This window comes from Fusarium verticillioides, chromosome 5, assembly GCF_000149555.1.
Source record: "Fusarium verticillioides 7600 chromosome 5, whole genome shotgun sequence".
NCBI classification, from domain to species: domain Eukaryota; kingdom Fungi; phylum Ascomycota; class Sordariomycetes; order Hypocreales; family Nectriaceae; genus Fusarium; species Fusarium verticillioides.
The window spans coordinates 2,513,640-2,533,305 of NC_031679.1; the positions used below are offsets into that span (position 1 = coordinate 2,513,640).

Sequence of the window (19,666 nt, forward strand, 5' to 3'; positions counted from 1 at the left end):
TGCCAAGCACGCAACCTCCCTCCATACACCTCATACTCGACAATACGTATCTTATTATTGTTCACTGGCCTCCGGGTCAGTCAGTCTGGTTATCATGAGATCAACGTGCAGATGATGACACCCAGATGCCGGTTATCGGTTCTCCAACACGCGGACAGTCGTTGAAGCAGATTGGCTCTCAAAGGCCTGTAGTGCAATGTTTGGTGTCTGTCAATAATATACGCCGTACAGGAATCCATAATTTCGATTCTCATATCATAGAACGTTAGATATCTTAAAATAGTATGGATAAGTTAAGACTGAGGCTCCTCAGCAACATAGTGTAGATAAGCACCAAGCAGCTTAATACCCTCGATGTAGTTACGCTTGTCGAGCTTCTCGTTGATAGAGTGAGCGCCGTCTGTCGAGCTACCCATGGGGAGCAAAAGAACATTCTTGCCGGTGGCCTCCTCAAATGTTAGGGTAACAGGGATGCTGATTACTATGTTAGTGGTGAAATACCAGATATTTGGGTCAGAGTGACTTGCCTTCCACCTTCGCGAGTATAATCGGGCTCGACACCCCACACACGTTCGACAGCTTTGGCCGCAGCCGAGAAGTTCCAGTGTTTCGGTGATGCAACCCACCACTTACCAGTATGCTGAGCATACACCTTAAGGGTGTTTTTGCTGCCAAGCTTGGCAAACTGCTCTTCAACATACTTGTACACAGCCTCGTTGGTCTTGTCAATGTCCATGTCGGGAACAGTTCGGATAGAGAACTTTCCAATAACCTTGGCAGGAATAACAGTCTTAGCTCCAGGAGCAGAGAAGGCACCCTCAACGCCATGGATAGATAGAGATGGGTATCTCCAGCGACCCATTAGAGTATGCTTCTTATCATCGAAGATGGTGGTCTTGCTACCCAAGGACTCATGAATATTGTCCATGGTGAATGAAATTCCATCATAGAGACCCTCCTCATCCGCCGTGACAGGTGCAACCTGCTCCTTGATACCGGGAATCTGAATCTCGCCACCAGTGTTGACGAGAGATCCTAGGACTCTAACGAGGTCGGTCATGGGCTCCTGGGCGGTGCCGCCAAAGACACCACTGTGAAGATCGGCGCCAGGGCCGGAGATCTCAACTGAGTAGTAGTTACAACCACGAAGACCATAAGTTAAGCATGGCTTCTCGGTACCGAGCCAGTAGTTATCGGATATGCAGACAGCCTCGGCATCAGCAAAGTACTTCTTGGCCTCTTCCTTGATGAGATCATCGAGGCCTTCAGAACCGTATTCCTCCATGCCCTCGAAACACATCAGCAGGTTGACGGGGAAGTCGACGCCAGCTTTTTGGTGAGCCTCAATAGCATTCAACCAGCCTAAAACTGGACCCTTGTCGTCTGTAGCTCCACGGCCAAACATACGTCCCTTTTCGTCGACAGTAAGGTCAAATGGCTCAGTAGCCCATCCATCGCTCTTTTCCGCAGGCTGGACGTCGTAATGCCCATAGACGAGTATGGTACGCTTATTCTTGTCGTTTCCGTATCGTGCAAGGACAACGGGAGGTAAGTCGAGGTATTCCTTATGAGGCTGCTTCCCAAGAGGCCGAAGCTCTACAGAGGCTCCAAGGGCTTTCAACTCCTCGCCGAGCCACTCTCCCATGCGAACAACATCAGGGCGACGGGCATCCTCGGCTGAGATAGACGGAATGGCGACAGCCTTGCGCAGGCGCTCGATGAAGTGGTCAGCCGAGCTATCGACTTGCTTGAAGAAACCGTCGAGTTGGGGGGCCATCTTCTTTGCTTGGTGGGAACGAATAGAGTCTGTGAGATAGGTACGAGAAGAAAGCCAGAGTTTCTGAGGAAAAGTTTGCGAGACGGGTACTCGTAATGAGATAAAGGGCCTTTTGGGTGGTGCTGTTACCAGTCGAGTACAGCAAACAGCTGCCCTATCGAGGCGTACGGTGCGGGGCATTACACGGGCAGACTTGCCAGGACCTGCTTGATCGAGCGGGCAATGATGGCGGGGCACTTTTGACAGGCGCTCCAGTGCAGTCGGAATCTCAACCAGTGAAGGGAACGGCTAGTGACGGCAACCAATGGTAAAACGGGTGCGAAATGATTAGTCAGTTAGAACAGAGAAAAATTGATTAACGTCTTGGGCAAACTTGGTATTAACATGACCTACAGTGGGGCTAACGGATTAACCTAAATGCGCCCCTCACAGCAAACTCCGTGCCACGATTAGTCATATGCCGAAGGGGGTAGTTGGCCGCTTACCATTCTCATGACCTGTTGCCGAAGAGTCTTCCTCTCTCCACTCTCCCTGTCACTCATCCATCCATCATCGACGTTCTTCCTCGCCATCGATACAGCGACATAGGACATCAAACGTAGTCTTTTGATCGCGCTCTATCGACTATTTTTCTATTTCGGAGGTTTCACAGTTGGCTCTTTTTTGTCTTCGCGCAACCTACGATACGCAACTCAGCGGCACGATCCGCTTGTTCTAACGCGACCGCCGACTGTCCGCTCCCCCCTTTCGCTCAAGATCCTCGCGTATAACGTATTACTGGTCTACTCTTCGAGGGCGTGATCTTGGGACGCCTGGCTAACATCAAGGTCGTTGGTTCATTGGTTTTGACAAACGTGGTGACTGGAAAGTGAGGTGGAGTTTCAGGGTTGTCTCTCTTCTGGCTTGTTTTGGCCAGCTGTACTCCTTATTCATTGCACCCATTTCTTTTTATGACCCTATTGCCACTATTGTTCCCTCAAAGTACAATCAAAATTGATTATTTCCATTCACCCTGAGTTGAAAGAGCACGGCAGTGCGAGAAAGAAAACCAACAGAGAAGAAAACAAAGACTTCCATTGTTTGCAAAAGCAAGAACAATCAAACAATCAATACTTACATAGTGCTTTGTGCGACCGGCCCCGACCTGACTTTGGGATTTTTTTCGACTTGCGATATTGAATCTCAACAAACTTTTGTTATCACTTGTACTGTGCTCCATCTGTTCCTGTAGGAAACAACCAGCACGTATCAGCCAAAATGACGTCCTCCGTCTTCTTCAAATTCAAATCTCAAAAGGAGCCTACCCGAGTCGAGTTTGATGGCACCGGTATCTCAGTATTTGAGTTGAAGCGTGAGATTATCACAAAGAGTGGCCTAGGAGATGGTACCGATTTTGACCTGCATATTTATACCGATGATAACAGCGAAGGTGGGTTTATTCAATCGACATCAGGTAATAACATTGCTAACGATTTGGTAGAATACGACGATGATACGACTATCATTCCAAGGTCAACGACTGTCATTGCCCGACGCCAACCTGCTCTCAAGCCAGGTGCAGGGCGCGCAGCTCGTTATGTGTCTGGAAAGATGCCTGTGACAGCCAAAAACGCTGGCCGCAAGGAGCAAGCGGCGAAGGCCTCATCTTCCAAACCCAGCTCTGATGCCATCAGCCAGATGAACAATGCTATGACTGAAGAAGAGAAGATGGCTGCCATGTTTGCAGCACAAACCGAACAGTGGTCTGCTCAACAAGAGGAAATGTCTCAGTAAGTTCCAGAAGCCCATGCAATGTTACACAGAAACTAACAGTTGGCCAGCCAAACACCCGTGTTCAAAGCTGGTGCGAAGAGACCAGCAAACGTCCCCGACCATGACCCCCCGAACGGGTACATTTGCTACCGGTGCGGTAACAAAGGTCATTGGATTCAACTGTGTCCTACTAATGACGACCCCGAATTTGACAATCGCCCGCGTGTCAAGCGAACCACAGGCATCCCACGTTCATTCCTGCAAAAGGTAGACAAGTCTGTTGTCCTTGCGCAAACTGAGGGTGATGAATCCAAGCGTCCGTCAGGTATCATGGTCAATGCCGAGGGGGACTTTGTTATTGCTGAGCCCGATAAGGCTTCGTGGGAGCAGTTCCAGGCCAAGGCCAAGTCTTCATCTACAGCTAACGCACCACTAGCTGAGAACAAGGAGATTCGGGAACAGGGCTTGGAGTGTTCAATTGACAAGAAGATGTTCATAGAGCCAATGAAGACTCCATGCTGTCAGAAGACCTTTTGTAATGATTGCATAACTAATGCTCTCATCGAAAGCGACTTCGTCTGCCCTGCTTGCCAGTCAGAAGGCGTATTGATTGATGACCTTCAACCAGATGAAGAAGCTTCCAAGAAGATTCAAGAGTATTTGAAGGACAAGGAAACGGCCAAGACTCCCCCGCCCGCGTCGCCCAAGACTTTGGCAGATGCCAAGCCAGATGGCGAGAAGCAAGAGAAGTCAACAGAGGAGACTAGCGACAATATGGAGCAAAAGACTGAGAATGAACCAAGTGAACAGACTAAGGACTCGGCCGTCGATGAAAAGCCAAAGTCGCCGGCGTCTCAAACTGCAACTGTCAACTCACCTCCCGCGGGCCCTAAGAACCTTGTATCCGCGTCTCAAGATGCGAACAAACAACTAGATAATCTCAAGCCGACAGATACCAACTCCAAGAAACGGCCCGCAGATGATATTCTTGACAACCCAAGGATTCCCAGGGGTCCCAAGGCCATGCAGAACCAACAGAATATGGTGAACGGCATGGGCATGAACGGCATGGGTATGAACATGGGCATGAATAATATAATGTTCAACGGAATGCCCATGATGCCCAACATGATGGGCATGCCGAACATGGGTAGCATGAATATGGGCATGCCAAATATGAACATGATGGGAATGCCTAACATGATGGGAATGCCTGGGTTCCCTGGCATGAATGGCGGGTTCGGCGGCATGCCTGGTTGGGATATGGGCATGAATGGAATGAATGGCATGAACAGTATGAACGGCATGGGTAACATGAATGGAGGAATGAACGGTTTTCAGAACGGCAACTTTGGACAGGGCGCTGGCGCGGACGAAGACGCCTACTTTCGTAAGCCAGTTAATCCTCATCGACACCAGAACAAACAGCGACGAGTGCGGCCAAGCGACTATCGAGAGCTCTGAACATCGATTCGGCTATCATTCCTTCTTCTAGCGATTGCTTCTCCTTTGTTTGTCGCATTTTGGATTGGGACTCTAGGCTCATCACGATTTGCTTGATTTTTCAGCATACTTACCGTCAGGCTGAACTGACCGGCGTTGGGGAATGGCCTCGGAGGATTCTTTATGACAGGTTTCCATGTCTACTACGTACGGCCAAGGGTTGGGGAAACGGTGCATTACTTAGCAAGATCTCGAATCAAATCGGGGTCAAGCAATGAATAAACAAACAAATGAACGAAAACTAAGAATTCTTGGGTGCTTTTTTGGTGATTGACTGTGTCTGCAGCTTAATTCTAGGGTGTATTATCGTAAGCCATTAATCAATTATTCTACAACTCCGCGCCGCCCGTGCTCTTTTATATGTGATACTGTTTATATCCGTTCTCTCATATTCCACCTCACCTTCTATGCCTAGCCCTTGATACCAGCCCTACTCAGGAGGAACATAAGGTGTAACAAGCATTTCACTAAACTTCTCAAGCTTCTCCTTTCCTCGTACCTCCTCAACAAGCAGAGGCATCTTGACGACATTGAAGTCCTCAGCATATAGTTCTTCATACTGGTCAAGATACTTGCGCTGCATCTTGCGACGGGCGTTGCACTGATCGCAATCGCTAGCCTTCTTGGGGAAGAGCAGCTGGTTGACAACGATGGAGTGGGTATCGATACCATAACCAGCAAGCTCCTGAATCATACGCTCCGTCTCGTAGAGACTCAGAAACTCTGCAATGCACACACAGACAAAGGTGGTGAGTTCAGCGTCCTGGAACTGAGTATTGACCTCGCCGATGGTCTCTCGCAAGGATTCAAGTTTCTGAATCATATCATTGAGGTTCTGTCCGTTGGGTAGCTGACCTCCGGAGCCAAGGAAGCCGTTGAGGAGAGGACCATACTGCGACGACAGTTGAGAAACCTTTGCGAGAGCCTTCTCAAGAACGGTGGGAAACTGGAGGAAGCGCAGGGTGTGGCCTGTCGGGGCTGTGTCGAAGACGATGGTCTCGTATGAGAGGGACTTGACTTGCTTGAGGACTTCGGCAAAGGACATAGCCTCGTCGATACCAGGGATCTAGGGATGTTAGCTCAACCTCGGGAGAAACGTTCCGCCCCGACCTACTGCGAATGCCAGATCCTGCATCATGCCTCCCAGAGGACCACCAGCCGCAGCGTTGACATCATCGGCCTCGCCCTGGCCTGCTAGCATATCCTGAATGCTGCCATTCGGGTCGATCTCCATGGCACTCAGGTTGTCAAACCCGTTGACAAGGCGGGCCTCTTTGCCAAACTTCTGAGAGAAAGCATCTGAAAGGTTATGGGCGGGATCGGTCGAGATGAGAAGAACAGAGCGTCGAACCTTGGCGAGCTGAATCGCGAGGGAGCAAGAAGTCGTGGTCTTGCCGACACCGCCCTTGCCGCCGACAAAGATCCAACGAAGGCTTCGCTGGTCCAGGAGAGACTGTAGAGAGGGCTCAAGGGCATCCTCGGCGGAGATAACTGCGGTGGACATTTTTGGGCGAAATGTGCGATGAGGCTGTAGGGTACGTTGCCTAAGTTGGTGACGAGAAAAAAGCAATAAGGAACCGTTTCCCTGGACTGGGCTGTTGGCGGTAGGCTACAGCACAGAGAGAGTAGTAGAGTAGAGCAGAATCAGGATTTGTGTCCCGTATGTTCTAGAAGGTCTTGGATGGCGGAGTTGGCAATGGTTGTGATTGACCGACCGTTGACTTGGAGGGGTAGTAGCAGACATAATCACGAGTCAGTGATACCGTTTTATTTAGTGAGTCATGACTCCTTTATTTTGTCAGCACATTATGCGCCACATGACTGCCCAAACTCGCCACAGCATGTGCAGGGTAGACAAGAGCAAGGTAGCAACTGTAAGGTAGGGAATAAAGTTGACTTGAACAAGCCGTCAGGATACGTACGATACTATAGTTGTTGTATAGCACCCAAGTTAGCTAGGACCATGTTGCTACTTACTGTACGTACAGGAGCTAAAGCTCTGTTACAGGCGATTTGACTGATTGCGTCGTTGTGTCCTTTCCGGGGCCGGCTCCGTCCTTGCGATAGGACTTCAAGTACCGGCAAACGGCGTGAAGCGTGCGGAGCCACGCGGAGGGGTTCGTTCTTGAGTCCAATCTTTCTGTAATACACAATAATACCATTACTATCAGTCATATATCTCCTATGAATTTCTTATCTACAGAGCCATGGCTTGAACTTAATACTGGGCCTTGATTACATTTGGTAGATAGCGAGGTACGTGGTAGTAATCAGGTAGTCAGTCATTCAGCTGAAGTCACTGATTCTTTGCACCAAGTACTTTAGGCTGTGCAGCCGCAAACAATCCAACTCTGACCTGACTGCCTCACTCACGTCACCCTTTTACTTCCGTTCGATTCCCCCCCCCCCTTCAGATACCTTCACAATTCTGGCCTTGATCTCTCTTCTCTGGGTTATAAGTACGCAGCCCTATAAGCTCCAGGAGGCAGAGGCATCCTGCCTACCTAGGTAACTGAGCTACCTCCATCCAAAGCTCCCGTCAGCTTGCACCTACCCCACCTTGACGTCAACCTCGCCGAATAGGTATCTGATCATACCTTATCACCTGGACTACACCACAATCAATCACTTTGCACACCAAATTCAACCATCACGATGGCTTCTCACACCAAAGACCCTATCACGTGCCACGTTCTTGATACACAGGCTGGTCGCCCTGCTCGTGGCATCCGTGTCCGTCTTGAAGGCCCCATCCCGCCGTCGATCAACCCTCACTCTGCTGCCCAACCTCGACCCAACACCTTCGAATCCATGACCGACGACGATGGCCGTGTTACAGCCTGGCTACCGTATCTTTCCGAGGATGCTGCTGGAGAGCCTCCTCTTCAGACTCTCGTTGAGGTGCTTGAGGACCGCAAGGGGCAGGGTTCGTCGCGATGGACGCTGCGTTTTGATACGGGAGCTTACTTTGGCGAAGAGAACACCTTCTTCCCTGAAGTAACGGTGAAATTTCGTGTCGACGAGGGACAGACGTATCATGTTCCCCTTCTGCTGAGCCCCTATAGTTATACTTCCTACCGTGGAAGCTAAATGGATGGTAGTATTCTTGGTACTACACGGAGCGGAACGACCAGAATCAGGGGCTGTAACTATCTCGTGAGAGAAAAATCGATGCCAAAGCGATTTTTAGAACCCTTATCCTGAAACCCCACTGGTATGATATGAAGATAGTACAGAGACGATGACAATGTTACGATCATAGCGATGAAGCTAAGGTACTTATTAATTCTTAAAAGAGTGTCCCTGCCGGCTACTTCCTTCCAAGCCAAACCAACTGGCTATATGAGTGGCATTGCTGTCTCTGCCCTACCAGAGGGACTTGAATATCCAAGTATTTGCACTGATTGCCAGGCGATACTTTTCCTTGCCGATCAAGAAACCATGATCCAGGTAAACGCCACGCTACCCACAAAAGAAAAGTAAAGAAAGTAAACTTTTTTCCGGAAGAAAAGCATATCGGTGATGCGTTCGTCACAGGGTCATCAGGTTCGGCCGTATACGTCGTTGTAGAAGTCATGATTGTTCCGATCTGAGTGAGGTGTTGCACTGTTTGTTCGGAAGGTTATACAACACCTCTAACTCCTCCGAAACTTGCTCATAAATCCTTTCTTAGAGCGATGGGTTGGTACGTCGGGCGAAGTTGGCGGTGTGTTCTCTTCGTCTCTCCTCGTGTTCCTAGACGCGAGACTATCGGTCTCGTCCTTGGAGAGTCGGATGCTTGATGTAGAAGGGCGGAAGCTGTTCATGGATGGATTGCCGGCTCTGACGCTCTCGTTATCTCCAACATCAGATTGAACCAGGGAGAATACACTGTAGAGGGCTTCCGAAGTGGGGTTGATACGACCATGGTTGAGAGTGCGTCGTTTCTTCCTAAGGAAAGATCGCCGAGTTCGCATAAGTGCCCGGTCAGGATCGATATCTTCTTGAGTGAGACAAGCGTTGGGTGAAAGATCCGCATCAGGATGTGGGAGTGTGGTGTTTCGGACTATAAAATGGTTAGCAACAGATGTTACATTACAGTGGTTGGGCGTCGACTAAATAGGTCCTTACCATTGTTAAAGGGCTCAGGGAATCCTGTGTCTCTTGGTTCTCTCGATTCCCTTCGAGGCTTGGCGGTATTCGTGGTAGTGATTGTATCCGCCATTGTTTCGGTAGATTTGGAGTGTGTGGAATGAGAAGTCATTTGATGATCGACCGAGAGTTGAGTTTGAGTTTGTTTGTTTATGATGAGAAAATCACAAAGAGGAAGAAAAAAAAGATAGCGATCTTGCTCAGTCCTTGAACTACATCGACTCTTGTTGACTGTGGCTGTATTACCACATGGGGCAAGTTCAGATGGACGGACGTAAGAGAGAGCGTGCGTGTGTGTGGGTGTAAGCGGACGCCGCCAGAGCAAAGCCTCAGCGGTTGCACGTAACCTTGAGAGAGAAAGCACCGTGGAGAAGAGTGCAAAGAAAGGATAACGAGGTAGTTATGTTATGTTGGTCTGTCACTGAAGAAGAGAAAGGAGATTTCACTTTCGCTTCAATGAAGAGAAGACGGGAAGATTTTTGGTCAAATTAAACCAGCAGCAGGGGACAAGTTTGGAGTAAGTAGTCTAGCACAGACAGCTGCTGTAAGTCTGTAATAGCTGGGCTGAAGTTTGCTGGGGTTCCTAGGAAGGAGATTTGGGCAGAGGAGCGATAGTGAGCGATGGGCGATGGGGGGCCAGACAGGGTTATATTGCGTCCACAGAATGATGAGCTACATGGAATGATTACGATTAGCTTCTTCTTCTTCTTCTTCTTCTTCTTCTTGGTCACTGCTTGGCCTACAGCCTCCTCAAGCGCTGAGTTTGATCGGATCTTCGGCGCGACCAATGTCGAGCTTAATCGTGAGGCTTGGCTCTCGCTATTCGGCACCTCAGCCAAGAGAGACAGTTGAACAACCAAGCCCGGCCAAGAGAGCAGCAGCGGTAAAGTGGCCCTTTGCCTGCGCCCCAGAGAGAGCAAGTCCTCAATGACAGGAAGGACAGGGGTGCGAAGAAGGGCCAAAAGTGCGTAATTGACAAGGGTTGGTGGAGTGGTTCCAGAGGCAGGTAAAACTCCGAAAGACAGACAGACAAGTTGAGTGAACAACCTACCTAATCAAAGGCAAAGAGTGAATGAACAACTCACCTCTTGTCTTACAATGTCTTAGGTCTCTGATCACCAAGCACCAGCCAGAGACGGATTTGATGGGCACACAAAGGCTAAATAAAACAATGAAACTCGACGTAGCTGAGGATCTGCACAATGGGAACTTGCTAGTCGAACCGTCTCTGTTGTATCGCAATTTACGCCCGACAATATAAAAGCCGTAGACCCTTTCAGTGGTGTTAGTGATCCGGGGTACAGGCGGTTTGTGCTCCAGCTTGTACAAGTATGGATGCGTCAAGTGGCGTTGCTTCTGCTTGAGGCTCGGCCCAGGCTCAGGCGCTTCGTTAGCGCGCTCTGTACAGAGTACGTAGTCTATCCGTAAGTGGTGGGTGGGGTCGTCGTTCGTCAGCCGAGAATTGGCTGCTCTCGCTTGGCGAGAATGATTTGTTGGGCAAAAAGGGCGACGTGACGGCAGCGTACAAGTAGGTAGGTACCTACCTAGCCACAACGACCAAGGCTTTAGACTTTGGCAGGTAGAGAGAGACGTTGGCCAGCGGGCAGATGCCTACCTACCTACCTATTTATTATTGGGTCGAGTTCTGCTTATCCTGCGCCTCTAGGGATAAGACAAGACACAGTAGTCAGATCCTAAAGGAATCGATTGAGTGAGAAACGATGGATAACTCATCGGAGAGATGAGCAACTCAAGTTCCATTGCCGCTTCGTATCTGACTGGGCTACCTACCTATTCTGCCTCATTTATAAGCCATCAATCAGTTGACTGTCTTGTCAGCGTCACAAGATACTTACTCTGCTTTGCCCACCTAGATAGACTATTAATGTGCCCAACTGTCTCTGATACTGCATCGTTATTCATCAGTTCACTCACTGATTCCGTGCCGACCAAGCGGTTTCCCGTTCCCCTCTCTCCGTTCTTCCCCAACAGCCTAGGATAGGCCCCCAGTACACATGACGACAAAACGGACCGTGCAGCTGCTGGACTTCAGCCGGCTGGTGTCTCGCAGGCAATAGGTAGTGTTAGTGGCTCGCCAAGCAGTTCTGCTGAAGGCCAAGGCACAAGGGGGGCCCGCTCATTGTCGAGTGTCAGAAGAGTACGGATACGTTTCCCATTGTTCAGGTCAGGCCTGGATTGGTAGACTCGTAAGAGACGGCAGGACGGCACTCGATTTCGATCCATGGCGGGGTCGCCGATACCTTACGGAGTAGGTACCTAGGTAGTCGACTCCTTTCACTGACAACGATACGTCTCTTCTTGCTTGGCGCAGCATTCACGTGAATCAAGTCTTGGCCAGTCTAGGTACAATCATACTGAAGCGGACTAGGTACCCGCACTACAAGTACGTATATCTGTTGTCGCTAAGGTATTCCCGGCGCTGGGCTCTGTATGTAATTTCAACATCGCTCTAATAACACCTTTGGCCCCTAATCAATTAGGTCCAGCTCCCCGTAACCCCGCTCATTCCCGCTAATATAGATGGATGGATGGACATACATCATATCAAATTATAAACACTTTTCAGGACGGCAATGGAGAATTGGCTCCCTCCCAATTTCATCTCAGTCCTTTATTCCGTCCGGCCCCTGACTCAGGCTCTATTAGGGACATTTTCATACAGCACAAGATCAACTTACAACACTCTTGATCGTGTTGATAGGGCAAAGAAAAGATTGGGGCCATGACTTACTGGTAGTACTACCTAACCGCGTACTTGTACTTTGTTACAAATCGCGGGGGGTTGCTTGGCTGCGAAGAAGGGTCGGGTGGCTACCATTTATTCATCCAACGACAGGAAATCCGCTAACCATCGAGTCGACGTGCCTATTCCAGAAGGTCGGTCAAAAGCAAGCAAGCACGTACGGTGCTGTACCGTAAGTCCTAAAATCGACTCCGGTTGGCTTTGCAATTTTTATTCCCCGTGAAGTATGATCTGCTACGCAAAGGCATTCTAACAGCGTAAAGCCTTGACGAATAGTACTTGCACAATATGGTATGGTTTCAACATTCGAACTCTCCTGTCTGGCACAGCCCTTCAGGCCTTCGTCGAAGAACTCGAGGCTCTGTGTGGGTAAAGGATGCCACACCAGCGCTGCAACTTGATAGGCCAGCCCGTATCCTTGGCATTGACTGACTTCCGACTATCGAGTTGCGTTGCACCTCGTAAACAGGATACGAAACTGCCCTGCCCGTTAACACATACTTACAGTACAAGCGGTTAAGCGGTACGTTTCGTTCCGATTTAAGTTATGTACCTATGTAACATACAGTGTATGCCGAGTCGCCCCGAATTGAGTGTATGCGCATATGCCATCACCCAGGTTTGTTTACGTATGTACCGAAGACTTGTAGACTTTAAGTTTGCGGTTATCGGCAATTCCGCGTCTAGTCGATCTCGTGTGGAGAAATTGCTCCAGCAACTATGACGGTACATATGCTACAGAGTATGTATGTACTTGATCTCCTCCGCTGATCATGCACTATCAGCCCCCATGCTGAGTTTCATGTTGCAAATGAAGTTCTGATCGGCATTGGGTGCAGATGTATTAGACTGGTAGATGGGCAGATGATGCATATGGAGGAAGCAGGCTGGTCGAAACATTATGAGATGATCCCCATACCATATTGTCCCACATTTGTTATGAATACAAGTCACGTGGGTGTTGGCCGATGGTTGTTCAGCCAAGCTTTTGATGGATTCATCTTGAAATGTTGGGGAATTCTATTTGGTATTGATACCTAACTTCATCTGTTACTCAAGAGACAGATCCATTATGCTACGCCATAAGAACCCATTGACCTCAAACATGTTCAGATTGAAAGCAACAACAACGATCCTAGTTGCCTCTCCGGCCACCAGTGCTCATGAGTGTGATTTTCTGTTTCTTCTTCTTCTTACCCCCGGCACTACTGCCGTTTCCTCCTACTCCGGCGGCAGTATTTGAACTGGCATTGCTCTCCGCAGCTTCGATAGCCTGTATCTGCATCGCCAGATCGGTCGTATCAAACAGATCCTCATCTTTGAGCCACCCGTCATTGGCGTTCAAGGGTTGTGCAGATGCTATCTCGGGTGATCCATTAATCACCCTCGTGCCCCAGACTGTCCTTTGTGTCGAGGGGCTGGTCGACATTTCAGCTAATGTCTCGAATCCTGGTCGGGGATCCGGGGGCGTGGTGCCTGAGTGCCCGCTCAATGGTTGGAAATCCTCCATATCCATTCGAGGCGCCCTATCCTCCTCCAATGGTTCAGGAAGCCTCTGATATCCAGTAGTCTTACGCAGATTCGCGGCTTCGAGCCGCTCTGCTTGCAGGCGCTCCCGCTCTTCCTGTGTCTCTTTGTCACGGTTACGTCTCCTTCTCCGCTCAATGTCGCCTGCGAACGATTGCAGTGTCTCTTCTGGTACGATGTCGGTCCAATCACACTCCAAAAAATTCACGACACATCCACGTGGGAGGTGGCCAAGATATTTTGCTCTTCGCCGCATTGTGTCATCGACCACATGGCCAGTGGAGATATGCTCGACGCGGGGGAGTAGCGTGGAAGGAAACGAGGAAAAAGAGCCATACTTGGTCTTCAGGATGCGGATATCCAATGGTGAGAGATATAGGTGAGGTGGGGAGCTGTAAAAATAGAAGTCGGCGTCTGAAGAGGGTTGTGCCGGCGTGGCTGGGCTTGCAGCAACCTGAAGACCAGCCAGTTTCTCTTTCGCGACTGTGATAGCCCGAATCGCTTTTTGGGACCATTCATCAGTCTGTCCGAAGAGGGTCTCGTCCTCCTTAGCTTGTTGGCCCAGCGAAGCAATCTCCTCGTCAAACTGGGCTGTCATATAATCAGCTGTACCTTTCATCATGCGAGCGTAGTCTAAGACATTGGCAGCAAAGTGCCAAGGAATGTCATCCTGTGAGTACAGCGCCTCGGCACCACTCTCTCGTGGAAGGGCCATCGTCGAGTTTGCATTCCGTGCCATTAACCGCAGTACGACGTCGTCACCAATCCGGGGGAAAGGACTTTCTTGTCCAGCATAAAATCTTACAGGCCGAACATCTTGCATGTAGATAGAATCTTCGCAAATGGGACATTTTTTCCACCTGGGTCCGCGACCCTTAGTTTCATCTTCACTCGAGATTGAGTTCATAAACCTAATGAGGCAGGGTAGACAAAAGATGTGGCCGCATTTTGCCATGCGAGGCGCCACAGGCTCTGAAAGACAGATGGGGCATGATGAACCTTGCGACTCGCTTGAAGCAATGATTTGCATGACAAGAGACCAATCGAGGTGCGTGTCGGCATCTGTAGCTTGCTTGTTGTATGTGCCTTCTGGTGAGAGGATAAATCGGTAGTTGGCATGGACGTATCGAGCCTTGTCGATTGCATGGTAACCGGAGCCTGGTCCCCATGTTGGAGTTCTACGATAAGATCTCGAATGTGCATGATGATCCTGTACCGGCCGTGGCATTGAGTAGTTGAGTAGATGGGTAATTGAGGTTTGGCCCCGCCTGCTGTTTGGGTTTCTGAAGACCCTTAGTTCGGCCATAGCATCTTCATCATCTGGGCCAGTATTTGACCTGTCACCCAGTCCAGGTCGCCGCTGACTCCGGTGTTGTTTGCGGGCGCCTTGTGACTTGCGAGGCATCGATTGCGGGTTCGAGGAGCCGGCCTGTGATGGGCGACGAGACGATTCGAAGCTCGATAATGCCGGGGCTGCTTGGATGGCTGTGGAACTAGACGGTGCAGGGGCAGTTTTTCCCACGTTTGAGCTAGAGGAGCTCATCTTCGTAACAAAGGTTTCTGGGCGACTCTAACCACGGTCGGCGAGACAAAGGACTGATCAAAGCGTGCGATGAATTGCACTCCGTCCCCAGTGGTTGGGATTGCATGCAAGTTGCACACGGGTGCCGTCAACAGGTTGTGATTCCGAGAAATGAGTGTTGTTGGAGAGATATAGGATGAGCCCAAGGTGGTGTTTGAAGGTGATTGAGATGGAAAGAGTCGAATGAGGGTTCACGAAGGGGTCCAGCTAGGACGGACCCCGTTGATGGATGGAGGATCGAGGTGGATCGAGCGAGTCACTGGCGGGGCAAATCGTGACGGAGTTGACGGCTGGGTCGTGCAGGGGAATGGCGTTACCAGCTTCTGTTGGAAGCTGACATAACGAGCATGGTTAGTCATTCAATCGGTATCACATGACTTCACTGACAATGGCTCAAGGTACCTTAGGTAACGTGATTTTAGCATGACGACTGTGAATGACTTCAGACTATAAGAGCTTCTCAAAGACTTATCCAAAAAAGATATCCTTCTTTTGGCCTATAAGAAGCTATCATACATGAAGCCCGGTATCAATTCAAAAGCATGGGCATAAAACTGACTATGAATTAGGTATATGATAGAGATCTACGCCTCCAGCGATCTCAACCACTCTCCTCTTGCTCATGGATCCAGGGGAATCATTGATAAACGAAGACACCAACCGCAAGAAAACAAAAATCCATGAGACGTGTCTGACCCCACAACGTTGCGACATTAGCTAAGTTGCCTCATTCTCTCATCTATTTGTCGGAAAGCTTGTGCTTGATCTTGCTGAAGATTGAGCTGAGTCGGTTGTGCTTCTTCTTCTTTTCACCGCTGGCCGTCGAGCTGCTGCCGTTGGCTGGCGTGTCGGCCTTGGTCTCTGTAGCCTTGGCGCCATTTCCTGTTGCTGTAGTGCCATTGCCGGTTGCTGAGCTGCCGTTACCAACGGCCGGGGTTTCTGTCTTAGCCTCGGTCTTTGGCTCCTCGGGCTTAGTCACAGGCTCAGCATCACGCTTGGCTTCTACAGCCTGTGTCTCAAGAGGAGCAGCAGCAGGGGCAGCAATAATGGGAACAGCAGACTCAGTCTCCTGAGGCTTGGCCTCGTCAACAGCAGGAACAGGCTCGGCCTCTTTGAGAAGCTGAGCTTCAACCTCCTTTTTGTTCTCGACAGCTTCTGTGCTAGCAGCAGCCTCGGGGCGCTCGCCGGACTCCACGATGGACTCCTTGACTTCGGTGGGGACTTCAGGAGCAACCTTGGGGGTTTCATCGATGGTTGCAGCAGGCTTAACTTCCCTGAGAAGCTCAGCTTCGACAAGCCTCTTTTCCTCAACGGCCTCAGTGTTGGCAGCAGCTTCGGGACTCTTGCCAGCCTCCGCAATGGAGTCCTTCACCTCGACAGGAACCTCAGGAGATACCTGCTTTGGTTCCTCTTTAGGTTGTTCAACAACAGAGTCATAAATGCCAGTGACAGGCTTGACCTCCTTTAGAAGCTCATTCTCTACCTCCTTCTTATCCTCAACAGCGGCAGTATTAGCAGCTGCTTCGGGTGACTTGCCGGCCTCGACAAGAGATTCCTTAACCTCGGCGGGGACCTCAGGGGACACTTCCTGTCGAATCTGCTCCTCGTTCTTTGCGGCTAGGGTCTCTTGGGCTGCAACAGGAAGCTGCTCTTTGACGGAATCGGGTAAGTTTTTGTTGGCGGTATCAGTAATAGCGTCAGCAGCGCTGTTCAGCGCAGGGCCAGCCTTCTCCTCCACTGTCTCCTTGGCAGCAAGACCAGCAGCAATCACAGCACCACCCGCAGTAGCGGCCAGGGCGGCGAGGCTAGTGTCTGGCGTATTCTCAGACTTCTCGGTACCAACACCAGCGGTTCCTACCGAGGTAGCAGGTGCCTCGGGCACAGTTCCCTTGAGCTCTTCCTCAACCATGGTCTTTTCCTTGACCTCCGCAGGGTCAGTGCTGGCCTCAGTAACAGCGCCAGCCCTCTCCTGGCTCTCTCTTACAACCTCGGGGACGAAGGCACCGTTGGATTCGAGCGGAACCTCGGCAGCAAGGCCGGCAGTAGTAGCTGTGGGAGCAGCGGAGTTAATGAGAACATCCTGTGCGCCGATAATGGGCAGACTGGATTCGGGAATAGTGTTGGAAGATACGGGGGGGAGCTCGGTCTCAATGCCAGGGAGAGCGTCGCTCTTCTCGTACGATTCCTTATCGAGCTTGACGTATTTGTCGGTGCTTTGAGCGGTGATGGAGTCGGGGATCTTCTCGCCAGGCTCTAGCTTGATAGGGTTTCCGGGGCCCTCAGAAGCGGGCAGAGGGTTGATGCCAATGGCCTTGTCGAGCTCGTTGGCAGGTGTAGCGGGGAAGCCACCAGGAATGTCAGAAGGGGTCTCGAGGGGCAATTTCTCGTCTTGAGCAGGCTTCTCGGAAGTCAGTATATTGCCGTTATTAGTAACATGCTCGATAGTTACCTCATCACCCAGAGGCTTCTGCTCTGTGGGTTTGTTCTCGATAGGTTGTTCGGCAGCCATCGCAGCGGTTGTAGACGAAGGAGTCACAGTGTTAAGTATAGCGGCGCCGGGAGTTTCGGCGTTGAGTTGATCGGGAGTGATGAAGTTGTTGACGTTACCCTCGAGATCAGGTTCGTTGGGAGCTGATTGATTGATGATCCAATTACCGTCAACAATGAACTAGATAGAATACTGGTGAGCAACGAACTTTGCAGTGTTTGCGGCAAGTATATAGGAGTGTAGGGGCGGCAATTAGAATCAAAAGAGGGGATGAAGTGAGTTTAATGAGCTGGTGCGATGACGAAAGGGAGGAGGGAGCTGAGAGCAAGAGCGGGTCGGCAACGCAGGCACACTAGCGCGCAAGCAAATCAAGCGCTGACTTGAAGACGCCTTGGCAGCACGAGGGAACTTTGTCCCTGCGCGACGCAACATCGTCGCCTGACGCCACAGAATTCTACTGGTATGACCAGGCAGAGAATTGACATGGGCTGTGTGTAGCGGACTTTCCACCGCTCTCCGCTCGCAGACTCCATTCCAGAACTGTCGCGATCGTGGTCGCCTTGCGTCATACTAAACGGCGGAGGGGTTTTGGTTGGGGACTGGTGCGAGATGCTAATGGGTCGCAGAGAACCCATGACATGACAGGCAGGGAAATGAACCAGGGGTTCAGACCCCGATCCTGGCAGCGAAGCAAACTTGCAAGAAAAAAAAGCCATGGGCAGGGGGCTGGGATTACGGCAGCCATCGCTCTTGCGCCTCCAAGCTCTTTAGGCTTAAAAAGCCCTGCAGATTGCGATAGCGAATGGGCGCAAAAGCACGGATTCCTGGGCGGCACGGTCATAACAGCTATTCGTCCATCTCGTTCGAGCAATACGGAGAAGCAAACGCGCAAAATAGGCTGGCTGTTGATGCCAATGGTTCTCCTCGCCATCTGTATATGACTCAAGAACTGCGAATTTTTGTCTCAAATGCTGGCGAAGAGTGCAGAATTCGTGTTATACCAAACCATTGCCAAATGCAAATTGAACATCGAAAAGGGGAGGTGCTGTTGGGGGTTGCGGGTCGAGGCTCGCTGACGCTGACGCACCTTGTAGTAAATCTTGCCCTCGGGCTCCTTCAGGTCGACTGTCTTGGAGAACACATTGCCCTCCTTCTCGAGCTGAACGCTCTTGGTCCAGTTGTCGAATGTGCCTGTCACGTAGACCTCGTCGGCGGGATGCTCCCTATGGAAAACTTAGGGTCAGTGTCGGGTGTCTCAGACATGGATAAAAGCTGTCACGGTCTGCAACAGCTAGACTAGTCCGCAATATGAAGCAGCCTCAAGAGGCACACGCATGGGACAAGGTGAATTCTTGAGACAGAGCTCAATTGACTTGTCTCGTGCGGAGGCAGACAAAGTGTGACTCGGAACATTGTCGAAGTTATCGCGATGAATTTGTCGGGGCAGCCCATCGCAACGCCTCATAGCAACGCAACATGTCAAATTGCGACTTACCACTTGAAAGTGAAGCTGCCCATTACTGGAATCTGTGTTGCAATCGGTGGTGGAATCTGCGCGAGGGGATCGAGAGAATGCAGCAGGGAGTTGATAACTTTAATGCGTATAGAAGTAAAGTGAGATTTTGTTTTGTTTGTGGGAGAGATGTTGGGTTGGGAAAAGAGCCAGGTCCAAGTCGTTGATGGGACGGGCAGAGACCAGGACAAGTCCGGTTTGGCGTTGGTCGAGGCTGGGGGGGACTGGAGCGAAATTAAAGATTGTTGGCGGCTACGGGGGAGTACCAGCGACACGAGGAAAAGGTACAGACGGTACAAATCGAGAGCGCTGAGACCGCTTCGACCGGACCGATCGATGCAGGGATTGGTTGTAAGCGGTTTGAGAGGATGGCTTCGCCGGATGCAGAACAAGGCAAGTATTGCAATGATACGCAGGGTAGATACGGTGAGAAGGTTGGTTTTATGGTGAGGAAGATAAGAGAAGCTCATAGAAGGAGTCTGCGAAAGCGGAAAAGATAGGTTGGTAACGAGGATGAGGTCGAAAACGGATATTGACGAAAGAAGCAAAAGACGAGCACGTGGGGGGTTTTTGGTTTGGGTTTTGTCCAGCAAAATCGATGGTGATGCGCAACAAGAGGAGTAGGAGGA

At 50.5% G+C, this 19,666-nt stretch overlaps 7 protein-coding genes across 13 annotated transcripts; 2 read left to right on the forward strand and 5 right to left on the reverse strand.

The window, feature by feature from the left end:
* Positions 1–203: 203 nt before the first annotated feature.
* On the reverse strand, positions 204–2,008 carry FVEG_02608 (cytosolic nonspecific dipeptidase). The gene is made up of 2 exons (XM_018889979.1): positions 528–2,008; positions 204–474 (listed from the first exon to the last, which is right to left on the reverse strand). Exons 1-2 carry the CDS (start codon positions 1,955–1,957, stop codon positions 294–296), a joined length of 1,611 nt encoding a protein of 536 aa, XP_018746224.1. The 5' UTR covers positions 1,958–2,008; the 3' UTR covers positions 204–293.
* A 252-nt stretch (positions 2,009–2,260) lies between these two features.
* Positions 2,261–5,372, forward strand: FVEG_02607 (hypothetical protein). The gene is made up of 3 exons (XM_018889978.1): positions 2,261–3,206; positions 3,258–3,546; positions 3,598–5,372. The coding sequence occupies exons 1-3, from the start codon at positions 3,035–3,037 to the stop codon at positions 4,991–4,993; spliced, it is 1,857 nt and encodes a 618-aa protein (XP_018746223.1). The 5' UTR covers positions 2,261–3,034; the 3' UTR covers positions 4,994–5,372.
* Positions 5,264–6,867, reverse strand: FVEG_02606 (ATPase get3). The gene is made up of 2 exons (XM_018889977.1): positions 6,147–6,867; positions 5,264–6,098 (listed from the first exon to the last, which is right to left on the reverse strand). The coding sequence occupies exons 1-2, from the start codon at positions 6,534–6,536 to the stop codon at positions 5,463–5,465; spliced, it is 1,026 nt and encodes a 341-aa protein (XP_018746222.1). The 5' UTR covers positions 6,537–6,867; the 3' UTR covers positions 5,264–5,462.
* A 67-nt stretch (positions 6,868–6,934) lies between these two features.
* On the forward strand, positions 6,935–9,343 carry FVEG_02605 (hydroxyisourate hydrolase). 2 transcript variants are annotated; one of them, XM_018889976.1, is made up of 2 exons: positions 6,935–8,653; positions 8,706–9,343. In XM_018889976.1, the coding sequence occupies exon 1, from the start codon at positions 7,688–7,690 to the stop codon at positions 8,120–8,122; it is 435 nt and encodes a 144-aa protein (XP_018746221.1). In that variant the 5' UTR covers positions 6,935–7,687; the 3' UTR covers positions 8,123–8,653; positions 8,706–9,343. The 2 variants fall into 2 exon arrangements, with proteins under 2 accessions (XP_018746221.1, XP_018746220.1); XM_018889975.1 differs by having other exon boundaries at positions 6,935–9,343.
* FVEG_02604 (hypothetical protein) lies at positions 7,145–11,231 on the reverse strand. Of its 6 annotated transcripts, none has more exons than XM_018889973.1 (4): positions 10,491–11,231; positions 10,249–10,436; positions 9,143–9,835; positions 7,170–9,077 (listed from the first exon to the last, which is right to left on the reverse strand). In XM_018889973.1, the coding sequence occupies exons 3-4, from the start codon at positions 9,273–9,275 to the stop codon at positions 8,668–8,670; spliced, it is 543 nt and encodes a 180-aa protein (XP_018746218.1). In that variant the 5' UTR covers positions 9,276–9,835; positions 10,249–10,436; positions 10,491–11,231; the 3' UTR covers positions 7,170–8,667. The 6 variants fall into 6 exon arrangements, with proteins under 6 accessions (XP_018746215.1, XP_018746214.1, XP_018746217.1 ...); XM_018889974.1 differs by having other exon boundaries at positions 10,215–10,436; positions 10,491–10,746; XM_018889970.1 differs by having other exon boundaries at positions 7,145–9,077; positions 9,143–10,436.
* Positions 11,232–13,003: 1,772 nt separating this feature from the next.
* FVEG_02603 (hypothetical protein) lies at positions 13,004–15,311 on the reverse strand. Its single transcript, XM_018889968.1, has one exon. It carries the CDS (start codon positions 14,995–14,997, stop codon positions 13,063–13,065), a length of 1,935 nt encoding a protein of 644 aa, XP_018746213.1. The 5' UTR covers positions 14,998–15,311; the 3' UTR covers positions 13,004–13,062.
* A 464-nt stretch (positions 15,312–15,775) lies between these two features.
* On the reverse strand, positions 15,776–19,507 carry FVEG_02602 (hypothetical protein; the record flags this gene model as incomplete). The annotated part of the gene is made up of 4 exons (XM_018889967.1): positions 15,776–17,434; positions 17,486–17,704; positions 18,612–18,747; positions 19,020–19,507. 4 exons carry the CDS (start codon positions 19,505–19,507, stop codon positions 15,776–15,778), a joined length of 2,502 nt encoding a protein of 833 aa, XP_018746212.1.
* Positions 19,508–19,666: the final 159 nt, after the last annotated feature.